Raw genomic sequence first — 13,149 nt, 5'->3', positions numbered from 1 at the left:
GAGCTAGATCAATGTTTGTGTTTAGGTGAAGATTGTTTTGTCTAATCAATAGTCTCACCTTGGTTGCTTATAGATAATCCCTTCAATTGATATACTTTTTTGAGTTTTTAGGTATCAAGGAGCTGACTTGGGAGTCAATAAGCCAAGGGTAAGAAACGACGTGACAAAAAAATAAAGGAGGGAAATAAGCTAGATTTTTTTTGAACACAGGGAAATAAGCTAGATGTAACATGGAAGGTTTCATGGTGGGCGCCAGAAGGATCCGTGAGACTACGTACTAAAGGAGGAATATGTATTGGAAGCGCCAATAAAATACCGGTAAAAGGAATTTAATCATAAAAATTCTACTTTTTAATAACATTATTATGAGGGTCAAGAAAATAAAATGCCCACAGATGTATTGTTTTAGTTCAGTTTATTAAACTAGGGATATGGAACAAACCTTTTTCTCCATTGCGTCTTCACGTACGACTAGCCTCGCTCGGCTCAGTGACACCCGTTATAATGCATGAGTCCAACTAAGAATTCACGGTTTATCTAACACAAACTACTCAATTTACATGATAACACGCACATATATTAGGTGTAGTGCTTTCCCCTATTATATTAGCCGGATGTAAAAAAAATCTCTGTTCGACGCTCTTGATCTCGTCAGACACGAAGGAGACTCAACGATCCAACTATTGGACCTATCCAACATTGGTTAGTGACAACTGGTACCGCGACTACTAGCGACAAGGACCACAAAGAGGACAAGCAGAAACATGGGTCTGATGTCGTCATATTCAAATGAAGGATGTGGACCTGAGGGTGAGGTATTAGTCATATTTGTTATGTTATGGGCATATGAGGCCTTTAGGCATGTTCAGTGGGTAAGGGCCTGTGGGCGTTGTTTTTCCCCGTTGCAACGCACGGGCATGTTTGCTAGTTAGGGATAAAACGAGTACGCACAAAGAAACCTGCGTTTCTGATGTTATGAAGATGTTATTAACTCACAGGCTCATGTTTAGTAAGCTGTTTGATAGAACAGCATGATCATATACACCATGTCTCTATCTCTTTAATTTAGTAATACCACACTATATTTAAGAAATATTGTGGTTGCTGAATAATTGTTGAATGTGTGATTTTCCTTTTGCACTCAGCACATTTATATTGATTATACTTGGGAGAGTTACAAATGTGGAAAGTTCTTCGTAATGCAAACCAATTTTCAACATATTTTTTTCTACATGAGCTTTGGGCACATGTCAAATAACATATTCATATTATCTGGGATAACAAAATAACAATATGAAACTTTTAGATAGTTCTAAATGTTATCTGGGTGCACGGTTCCATGAAAAAAGTTTTACATTTTGAATAAATAAGCATTCAAGAGCATAATACAAAGTACCCGAATTCATAATTAGTTCATTTTCCAATATAAGAAATATAAAAACACTAGACTGCTGTCTACATAACTAGCCCATGCTGTTGCCCGGGTTGATGACTAGTTCATGTCATGATAACTTATTTTTGGTCCTGCTAGACAGCTGCACCAGCTCAAGACCCCGGCTCCTCGTGCTTGACATCACGTCGGTGTTGACTCCGTTTTCTAGCCTAGTCTCTTTCTAACTCACGAACACCTGGGTTTCAGCCAGTGAAAGAAAATCACCAGTTAAAGTGAGATCCTCTCGTCAGCTGCTTTAGGTCCTCCAACTTTGGACAGTTGGTAATGTACACCGTCGGCACTTCTGCGATTGCCCTTGCTCCACCGATTGACACAAGGTCTGGACATTGTGCAATCAACAGTTGCTCCAGTGATTTGAGGCTACTGCTCCATACTTGTTCTGGAATGAATGTTAGACCCGGACATTTCTTCAGCGTCAGTGAGACAAGGCATGTGAGGCTCTGTAGGCAGCTGTGAACAAATGCAGACATGTCCCCACAGTCCATTAAGTAGAGCCGTTGGAGGGAAGATGGGAACACCAATCCGCTTGGCCATCTGATACTGGCACATTCCGCAATCTTCAAACGACGCAGACAAGATAAACTCCCAATTTCAACAGGCAGCGACACTAACTTGTCACATTCTGTAAACTCTATCTCGTCAACGACAGGTAGATATTCTTCTGATAGGAGCTTATCAATGGTTGACAGCTTGTCACACTTGTGAATTCTTAGGGAAGTAAGGAACGAGAATCCTCCTCTAACGGTGCTGCCACAAACTGAAATGTTTGGGAAGATTTGTCCAGATTGCCCAATACTTTTGAGAGATCCACAATGTGAAATGTTCAACTCCAACAGAGCTGGAACATTCCAGTTTTGCAGTTGGATGGATGTCAGACCATCGCATGATAACTTAAAATTGGTGAGAGAGCAGCACTCTATATTTTCCGCGAGATTACCACAGTTAATTCCAGCTGGACTCGACCCACTATCACCCAGCACGAGCATCTTGAGAGAGGGCGACACCAAACATTGGGAGTTGTTAATGTTTGGGCACTTGGTCACCTCCAGTTCCTCGAGACAATGGAAACCCACAAAACTTCCACACGATTCTAAGCTTGGGCAATGCCATATTTTTATTTTCTTGATGGCTGGAATATAAGCTGGATGTACGAGTTGTTCGACGCTAGATAAATTTCGGCACCCAAAAATTTCGAGCTCTGTCAGGAACGGGAAAATGCCAATGGTTTCTTTGTTACTGTTAACTAGCAACTCCACGGGCATCTCGTTTAGTTCTATCCGCTGTGAGGTCCTGGATAGCGATGTGCTCTCTGGCAAAGGTATGCTCTCTAGTCCATCACTAGTATCAAGTGTCAGTGATGCTGAGCTTGGCGAGTTTTCTGGCCCACACCAGCTTGGAAGAGACACCCCTCCATAGCCCTTGACGAGCAGAGACTTGAGAATGGAGGGAGGTTCTAACACTTGAAGCACTTTTATATCATTCTCTTTCGCCGAGAGAATTTCTTCCTCACAGCGCCTACTATTGTACCAATAACTATCCATAGACCATTCCAGTTTCAGGTTGTGGAGACATTGCTTATTCTTCAGTTCCACCTCTGCTACAGCATCCTTACTTATCATCCCAAGATTATATATGCGCAAAACTTTAAGATCCGACCAATTCTTTTTCAATCCAATGCCTAGTCCATGCCTACCGGTCGCATCAATATCTAGGTCACACCCTGCATTATACACAAATCCATCTGAGTCAAATCTCCTTAAACTGATCAACTTACTGAAGTCATCGACCAGGATTACAATCTTGCATTTCCTGGCATATACAAACTGTAATCTGTATAGGTAACAGAACGCCGAAGGAAGTCTGTTCAAAGGACAAGCTTTGGAGATGTCAAGGTATCGAAGATGCTTCAAGTTGCCAAGGCTATCTGGTAATTCCTTTGTAGAGGCACAACACATCACGCGCAGACGGTGAAGGCCACTGCACCAATGGTCCATCACAGCAGATATATCATCACTCCCAGAAAGTTCATTGCAAAGTAGGGTACGCAGCTTTGTGTGCTTGCACAGGCTCAACAAGTCTGCTTTCTTAAAGTCTTCCCCAGAGAGTATTGACAGATGACGAACATTCCGAGGAACTTTTCCAAAGTCAGCATTTTCTCTTATGATGAAGCAGTCATTCCTTGAAACTAGTTTTGCCATGTCATGCATCAAATGAGGTATTTTGTATGAGCCGGAGACTTGTCGAAAGAATGACTCATTCACAAGTTCTTCAAAGTACCGACAACCAATATCTGTAGCTTTAATGTCACCTTCAGGTTCCACAAATCCTTCGGCCACCCAAATTTCAGCTAAGTTCTTCTTTTGAAATCTGTAATTCTTGGGGTACACAGCACAGAATGCAAAACATCTCCTCAAATGGAATGGTAAATACATATAGCTCAACTGAAGAGAAGGCAAAATGTCAGTCTTCTCTTGTTTCAACTCCCACAGTTCACTCCCCAATACATAATTCCAATGTGATGCACAAAGGTCCATTCTTAACAGGAGTCCAACAGTTTTCGCAGCTAAAGGAGAACCCACCAACTTATGACGAATGCTCATACCAATGTGCTCTAAATTGGGATCATTGTTAGAACTCTCGGACCCAAATATGCATTGTTTGAAGAAATTCCATAAGGGCACACCCCACAAACCATGCAATGTAAAGGGATCCATTGTGCAGACCTTACGAGCAACCATAGGAGATCTAGTAGTGACCAACATCAAACTTTCCCGTCCATTGTTTTTTAAAGGTGCACAAAATATATTCCAATATTTACTGTCTTCCTTGAAAGCATCACCCCACAGGTCATCAAGGATAATGAAGACCTTTTTGTCCCTCACGTGTTCAGAAAGAGCATGCTGAAGTGTACCCAAATGATCTGATGTTGGCCTTTCTCCAGAGCAGGATTCTATGGCCTCCTTAGTCAACCTAATAACATCGAAGTCATCCGATACGCAAATCCAAATTATTAGGTTGAAGTGAGACCTTATATCTGGATGATTGCAAACATGTTGGGCCAAACAGGTCTTACCAATACCCCCAATTCCAACTATTGGCAAGACATGAAGACCTGGTATTTTTGATTCATCATTATCTTTGTTTGCCGACATGTGTTTGGAACGGGCACTGCCACTTTTGTTAGGTTCAGTAAGAAACCCAATCACCTTTTTCAGCTCCTGGGCACCGCCAAATATTTCTGACTCATTCAGCAAATAGGTGGTCTTTGGCCTAACTGATTTGTCAAACCTCCTGACTGATTCATAACTATCTTCATGCAAGCCCATCTTCTCTAGCTGATTCAAAAGATCGTCCAGCCTATCCTGGACACATTGCACTTTCTCGTTGAAGCTGCCTGTAATGACATCGTTAAAGAAATCACTGAAAGGACATTGGTTTGCATTGCCCTCCACTGTCACCTTCAGCTCATACCATTTGAACTCATCAAGAAGGTCTTCAGCATCATACACTGAATTCCTTAAATTTGGAAGGATCTCAGCAATAGAGTCTTCATAGCTCCTCCACTCTGCTGCATTAATGAGGACGTACATTTCAGGCAAAGTGTCTCGAAGACCTTGTAGGTGTTCATCCAATTTCGATACTTCACCCTGAATTTCTGGCTCTCTTGGTACACTCCGTCCAGAATATTGGGAGGAAATAGCAGATCTCATCCACTGAAATAATTTGACAAACTCTCCACCGGTTGCCATCCAGGGCTCAACAACCTTGTCGTCAACAGAATCAAAGTCTGCCTCTTCCATAATTACATTATTGTCAGTTTCTGTCTTCACTTTCGATATTTTGTCAGCACCTGCAGCATCAAAATTCTGTGAGTTATTATCATAATATACCTCAAAAAAGAACTCACAATACAAGAAACATGGATATCAAATAGAGTGTGGTTTTATAGTGCCCGGGTGCTCTTATCACTACCATCCGTCCAGAATCTTGCGTCTTGAGATCTGTATCACGCACTGTAGCAACGAAATCCATTAGCAGTGGGCGTTTTCTATCTCCGGTTCGCCTCTTGGGCCGACCGTGAGGAAGCCATGCGCCGTCAACCGTTGGAGCATGAGGGCGCCCGCATCAATCTGCATCACGAGGAGCTCTACGGGCGGGTGCAGCAGTGCGCCCGTCAATGTGCTCTCCAGGCGGCAACCGGGTTCCCGGCGGAGTTCCTGCCCCCACCTGCATTCCGGCAGCCTTCTCTGGCTTCGTGCGCGTCCTTGAGATCGACCCCCACGTCCTCTCCGGCCAAGAGCTCACCATGGTCCGCGTGGTTGTGCTGCTGGAGATAGCCGAATTTCGGCTGTTTTCAAAAATTTCGGCTGAAATTTGACCAAATTTTGACTGCAATTTGACTTAAATTCGAACAAAATTTACCAAATTTGACCAATTTCGGCCTAAAGATACTTTCCGCCCCAGGCCGAGATGTCCGAAATTCGGCCGAAATCCTTTTTATCGCCCGAAAACCAAAACAGTGCTAGAGGCATCCCTTGTGATGTCTGGCCATGGGGAGGGCCCTGGCCGACGAGGGTGATCTCCATCGAGCCCGCCAGGGTTTGGCCCATGTTGAACTCCTTCGGGCCGGACGGCGAGGACATCCCCTTCTTTGTCCATCCTCCTCCTCCGTTTTCCCACAACGGGGGGACCCGACGCCGCCCGTCGTCTGCGCCACTGGGAGGGAGAGGCCCCGGTGCCTGTGCTCGGTCGTGTCGGTTCTCGGTTGCAGCGGTGGAGGCGGGGGTGGGGGCAGTCGCGCCCTTGCCTCTGTCCTTCGCGTGCTCGGCGCTCCCCCCTCCCCAGGAGGGGGCCCTGGTCCAGCCATGGGACCGATCGCTGCCTGGTCCTGCCCCGGATCTCCCGCAACGTCGACCCCCTCTTCCCTGTCGTCGTCGGTGCGCATCACCGAGCTGCCTGACGACTACGCCCCAGGTTTGGGTGCGGCGGGGGGAGAGGTTGACTCGGGCTGCATGGGGATGCTGGCGGCGTCGCCCATGTTGGGCCGTTGGGCCTGGCCCGTCGCAGTGCCCGTCTGGCACATGCCGACACCGGCGAGTTTGTGGGCATGGAGGAGAAAGCGGTGAAGCGTAGAGCCCTCAAGGACGCGCTCGTCGGCTGCTCCCCCCGCCTACAGGCTAAAGCGGCGCACGACAAGGTCATCGCGGTGGTGGTTAGGCCGCTTGCGCCTTGCGGCGAGTGCCGTCGCCGGGCTGCGTGCGGCTGCTGCTATCAAACCTGCATCGGTGCCCGGAGCTCGTCATGTCTAGGAGCCGCTCTCGCTGGTGTGGGTGTGACGCCTACGTTGCTCCTCTTTGTATCCCTTCTTCTGTTCCCGCCTGCTTGGGAGGCCATGTATCCTTTCTTTCCTTGTACTTGTGTGCACGCTGCGTGGCTGTGGTGTTGGTCTGTTTCCATGGTTAGTCGTGGGTCTCGTGGGTGTCAGTAATTCTCCCTCCTCTCTTGTGGAATGTTCAGGGCCTTGGGGATGATGACAAGTGTGATCTGGTCCGTAACTCGTCTCCAACGACCCCTCTGTTGCGTGTTTGCAAGAATCTAAGCTTGCCTCGCTCAGTATGCAGAAAGCTCGCTCATTCCTTCCATCCTCCCTCTTTGAGTTTGTTGCGAAGGACGTCGATGGATCCAGGGGGATGTGGTGACCGCCTGGAACCCGCGCCTCCTTCCTCTCGCTGCCTCGTCGCAGTCCCGCTTCTCGCTTACCTCTTCCCTCGTGTCTACCGTCTCCGATCTTAGTTTTACGGTAACTAATGTTTACGCCCCCTTGGATCACTCTCTCACCGCGGCCTTCGTCGATGACATGCTAGCCGTCGCCCCCTGGTCTCGAGCCCCTGGTTGATCATGGGTGATTTCAACCTGATCCACTTCCCCCGCGAGAAGAACAATGATAGATTTAACGCGGGGTGGGCCTCGGTTTTCAACTCCATGATCAATCCGCTTGGTTGGTTTGAACTCCCCCTCGCCGACCGCCTCTTCACTTGGACAAGTAGGCGCGATCCCCCCCCCCCCCCCCCCCCCTTTGCGCGGCTTGATCGTGCCTTCTTTGATGTGAACTGGGACTCCTTGTTTCCAGATTCCGTGCTCTCTTCCCGTCCGTGGACCACGTCGGATCACTTTCCTCGCATGGTCACCGTTTCGACCTGCCTCCCCTCCCCGGGCCGCTTCTACTTCGAGTGGGCCGAGTATTTAACCAAAAACTATCACAATTCATGGAAACGTGACGAAAAACTACCACTTTACGTTTTTTGCGAAAAACTACCACTTTTATCCTAAACCGTGGCAAAAAACTACCAACTCGTTTAACTGCTCGGTTTGGCCGCGCTAAGCCCGAATATGACCGGTTGGGCCCACACATAAGCGGCGTAAAAAACCAATCAGGTCCCTAGTTTTTCTTAAAAAAAGCAATCCAGTCCATGAAAGGGGACATGTGCCATGGTTGGCTGGCCACAGCCACGGCCGGGGGCCGGCGAACATCCACCGCCGCACCAGCCTCCCGCCGCCGGCCTCCAGTCACCGCCGCACCACCGCCGGCCTAGACCCACCGCCGCACCGCCATGCCCGCGGCCCCCTCCACCGCGCCGCCGCCCGTGGCGGCATGCCTGGCCGAGCCCAGTGGCGCCGCGCGCCCGTGGCTGCGCCCCTGGATGCGCTCCGATGGTGGCGCCCCTGCCCGCGGCCGCATGCCTGGCCGAGCCCAGTGGCCGCGCGCCCGTGGCAGCGCGCCTGGCCGAGCCCCCTGGCTGCGTACGAGGCCGGCCGAAGCTGCTAGTTCACGACGGGGATGCAGCCAGAGCTAGCTAGCTGGCTAGCTCACGCACGCACTGCGGCGGCCGGAGCTAGCTATCTATGCACGACCGCCGCTTGCTGCTGCTTGCTTCCACCATCGCCGCTACTTGCCGTTGCTCCCGCTTGCCGCCGCCGCCGCATGCCTCTGCTTGTCGCTGACGAGCTCGCCGGCGGGACCTAATTGCTTTTTATTTTATTTTACAGGGACCCGATTGCTTTAAAAAGTTTTTTGTAGGGACCTGATTGCATTTTTAGCCCGCTTATGTGTGGGCCCAACCGGTCAGATTCGGGCTTAGCGCGGCCGAACCGAGCAGTTAAACGAGTTGGTAGTTTTTTGCCACGGTTTAGGATAAAAGTGGTAGTTTTTCGCACAAAAATGTAAAGTGGTAGTTTTTCGTCACGTTTCCATGGATTGTGGTAGTTTTTGGTTAAATACTCGAGCGGGCCCGTCTGCTCGACCGTCTGTTCCTTCCTACTGTTCTTTCATCCTAGGATCGTGTCCCCCCCCCCCTGCGCCGTGAGCCGTCTCGCTCGTCAGAAGAAAGCCCTAAGGTCAGCCGCCAAGGTTTGGAAACGCCGACATCGATACACTCCAGTTTTTGATAATGACTGTAAATTCCTAGTTGATTTCTTTGACTTCTTGGAGGAGCATCGCAGTCTTGAAGGGTACGAAGATGATCTGCGTCGGGACGCGGGGCTTTCGCTGGCCACGTCGCTCGCCTGGCAGGCGGCCTTCTGGCGGCAGCGGTGCAAATGTCGGGCGGTGGTGGCCGGAGATGAAAATACCGGCTACTTCCATCCCTAGCATCACAGCGGCGCCATGTGAACGCCATCTGCACGCTCTGCGTGGGTGGCGTGGAGCTCGTCGACCACAACGCCAAGGAGACGGTGCTTCATCGCTTCTATGCCGCCTTCCTCGGTCGGGCCCCCGTCACATCTTGAGGGTTCAGCCTTTCGGCCCTTTACATCAACACCCCCATCGCTGATGGGGCGCCCATGGTCGCCCCGTTCTCGAGCTGAGATCCACGCGGCCGTGCGCGCGCTTGATGGCTCGAGCGCGCCGGGGCTGGACGGCCTTGGCCCTGCCTTCTACCAGGATGCTTGGTCCGTGGTCGCCGGCGATCTCCAACGCCTCTTCGGAGACTTCCACGCTGGGGTGGCGCGTCTCGACGGGATCAACAGGGCCCTCATTTCCTTGCTCCCGAAGAAAGAGGGTGTCCCGGCGCTCGGGGACTTTAGGCCGGTCTCTCTTCAAAATGGGGACGTCAAAATCCTTTGTCGTGGGCCTACAACTCGCCTCCAAAAGCAAATTGTCGGGCTCATAGACGAGGACCAGTCTGGGTTCTTGTCGGGGCGAAGCATCCCGGAGGACTTCATCTTCGCGGCTGAGCTAGTCCAGTGCTGCAACAGAAGGGGGACGACGACTCTTGTGTTCAAGCTCGAATTCGCCGAAGCCTTCGACTCCATTGCCTGGCCTGCCCTTCGTCGGATCATGGAGACGACTATAATTTTTGATTGTTCCATGCTGTTATATTATCATTCTTGGATGTTTTACAATCATTTTATATCATTTTTTGGTACTAACCTATTAACATAGTGCCCAGTGCCAGTTGTTGTTTTCTGCATGTTTTTTACATCGCGGGGAATCAATACCAAATGGAGTCCAAATGCAGCGAAACTTTTTGTGGATTTTTTTGGGCCAGAAGATATCCAGTGGGCCAGGAACACACCTGAGGGGAGCTCCAAGGGGAGCACAACCCACCAGGGCGCGCCTGGGCCCAGGCGTGCCCCGGTGGGTTGTGCCCTCCTCATTGGCCTCCCGCACCGCCTCTTTGCTCTATAAATATCCCAATATTCCAGAAACCCTAGGGGAGTCGACGAAAATCAATTTCAGCCGCCGCAGAGTCCAGAAACACCAGATCCAATCTAGACACCATCTCGGAGGGGCTCATCATGTCCATTGGTGCCTCTCCGATGATGCGTGAGTAGTTCTTTGTAGACCTACGGGTCCGTAGTTAGTAGCTAGATGGCTTCCCCTCTATCTCTCTCTCTCTCTCTCTCTCTTGATTATCAATACAATGGTCTCTTGGAGATCCATACACTACTAGGGAAAACCTTATACACAGAACTTTATCAGTAGCGTGGGTCAAAAAAGCACGCTGGTGCTAAGTAGCAGTAGCACGCGTGCACAAACCGCGCTACAGATAAAGTTCTAGCAGTAGCGCACCTTGTTCTAAACACGTTACTACTAAAATTCCAACGGTTTAGCCGATAGGCTACACATAGTAGTAGCGATCCATATTGACCTGTGCTACCGCTACTTCCTTTGTAGGAGTGCGTTTTTTTTCTAAACTCGCTACTGCTAAAGGATATAAAATTAAATGAAAAGCAAATAGAAAGGTAATTGAAAATGAAAGAAATAGAATAAGGTGAAAGGAAAAAAAAAAATATGAAGAAAAATAAATGAAAAAGAGGGAAAAAGTAACGAGTAGGAGTAGCGTGTATACCAGAACACGTTGTAGCTAACGTAGCAGTAGCGCGCTTTCTGGAACGCGCTACTGCTACTTCTGAATTAACCACCCGCGGGCTCAAAATTTTGCTAAGTCCTCCATTCCCCCCTTTCCCCTACTCCTCTGTCGCCGCCGCCCGAGCCTGCCCACACCGCCGCCGCCCGAGGCCGCCCTCAACCTCGCCGCTGCCGCCCGCCGCCACTCTCGACCTCACCGTCGCCGCCCTCAACCTCACCGGCGCAGCCCGAGCCCGCCCAGCACCGCCGCCTCCGATCCAGAGCCCGCCCTCGCCGCCCCTACCTCTCCATTGCCGAGCACCTCCCCGCCACCGTCTCTCCCCTCTCTTTAAGCCCCCGCCCCTCCCCCACCCCCTTTCTCTCTGCTTATTTAGTACTAGATGTTGTTTAGTAGTAGTAGATGTTAATTTAGGGTTCATAGATAATGATTTTTAGTAGTAGTAGATGTTAATTAGTAGTAGTAGATGTTTAGCAGTAGTAGTAGATGTTTTTTTACTATTGTATAATGTAGTTTATTTTTACTGTTTTTAGTAAGTGTTTAAAATAATTAGTAAGTAAATTAATAAACTAGTTGAACTAGTTTAGTTATAGTTGAACTAGTTTAGTAAGTAAATTAATAAACTAGTTGAACTAGTTGAATTAATAGAACTAATGTATTTTTAGTAAGATAATTAATATAACTAGTTGAACTACTTTATTTTTAGAAAGAACTAGTTTTTTTTCTATTTATAGTAAGTTTATATTTAGTAAGAACTAGTTGAATTAATAAAACTAGTTGAATTTGTCATATTTGTTGTTATTTTTTTAGTTTAAGCAATTATTCGGGATGTATTAGTGATAACTTATAGGGTTTTTGCTTTTGCAGAAATCAAGGAGCCCCTCCATCATCCCCGCCGTCGTCCCCGTCACCGACCCCCTCCTACCTCGAGGTGAGACCAGCCAAATCTCCATGTATATCTTGTGTTGCTCAAATAGGATATGTGGTTGCCCAAGTGGCCGTTCATGTTCAGGTTACACCTCCGAGTGGCCTATGTTTTGCCGGAGTGTTGATTAATTTCCGTTCCGGCAAATTTCAGGCGCTCGATATGTCCTTTTTCAGCAAAGGTCATGCCAGATTTTCCCGTGAATTCTGCCATGACTTGTGCTAGAACATGTAGGAAATATCGAGTGGCCTGGTTTTTTAGTACATATATTTAATTGTACAAGTTTAATCTTTGAATTATGAACGTAGGAAATTTCATACTCGGATGACGACAGTCTCCCGGGGGAGTGCAGCTGGTGCCACGACGTTCGAGTTCTGTGCGACAGGTTCCTTGAGCTGGACGAAGATCGGCGCTTCAGCATTAAGCTCGAGGAGACCTTCGATCTTGAAACGATATGCAACAACGACAAGTGTTTTTTTGTAATTAAGCATGACTTCACCTATTTCAACGTCTAATGTTCATCTTTTACAATTCGACTAGCTTATCCCATGCCATGCAAGACTCTATGTCTTAAAGAGGATGGGTTTTGAAGACCATGAAAATTTTAAAACAAAGAAAATACACCTAAGGACACAACATGATATGGATTTTGAAGTAAATCTGTACAATTCTCAGAGCGTAACCCATTTTGGTTGCCAAAATTGGGAAGCACTTGCAAAATGTATGGCTTTTATGAGGGTATGATTTTCACCATGGATCTTGGTGATCCACACATCGAGCAAGACACACTAGTAGAAAACAAGGCTTTCGTTCAGCCACAAAAGAGGATTAATCCCGGTTGCATTACGAACCGGGACTAATGTGAGCATTAGTCCCGGTTCGAGCGGCGAGGGCACCGTAAAGGCATTACTCCCGGTTCAAATGGGACCTTTAGTCCCGGTTGGTGCCACGAACCGGTACTAATGGGGTTGAGACCTTTAGCACCGGTTCGTGCCACGAACCGGTACTAATGGTGCAATTTTCAAATCCTACCCCCCCCCCCGCGTGTATTTCAGTTTTGTAAAAAGCAAAAGAAAATGATAAAAACTTCAAAAGTTAAAATCCTTCGAGATGTAGTTATGTTAACACATCTACTAGTTAGGAAAATATAAAAACTTAAATTTGGACATGTTTTGCAGAAAGTGCAGGGAAAATGTAAAAATGCTATAACTTTTGCATACGATGTCAGAAAAGAACATATAATATATCAAAATGTTCAGCACGAAAATCCACATCCGATTTTTACCGCCTACGCCCTGTTTGCAAATTTTTAGAATCCTCAAATTCTAAAAGGAAAAAAGTTATGCTCAAATTTCAGTTTTTTTGATTTTTTTTAAATCTGATCAAACTATAGTCAAACTACT

The 13,149-nt window shown here is 47.9% G+C and overlaps 1 protein-coding gene across 2 annotated transcripts in view; it reads right to left on the bottom strand.

Moving 5' to 3' along the window:
* Positions 1 to 1,333: 1,333 nt before the first annotated feature.
* The window catches only part of LOC123072690 (uncharacterized), a 31,589-nt gene continuing 19,773 nt past the window's right edge, over positions 1,334 to 13,149 (bottom strand). For both annotated transcript variants that reach the window (XM_044496295.1, XM_044496294.1), the window contains one exon: positions 1,334 to 5,303. In XM_044496295.1, coding sequence (XP_044352230.1) covers positions 1,654 to 5,303 — 3,650 coding nt within the window. In that variant the 3' untranslated portion in view covers positions 1,334 to 1,653. The remainder of the gene's footprint in view (positions 5,304 to 13,149) is intronic.

This window comes from Triticum aestivum, chromosome 3B (genome assembly GCF_018294505.1).
Source record: "Triticum aestivum cultivar Chinese Spring chromosome 3B, IWGSC CS RefSeq v2.1, whole genome shotgun sequence".
Lineage (NCBI taxonomy): Eukaryota > Viridiplantae > Streptophyta > Magnoliopsida > Poales > Poaceae > Triticum > Triticum aestivum.
This window is presented reverse-complemented; position numbering and strand designations above follow the sequence as displayed.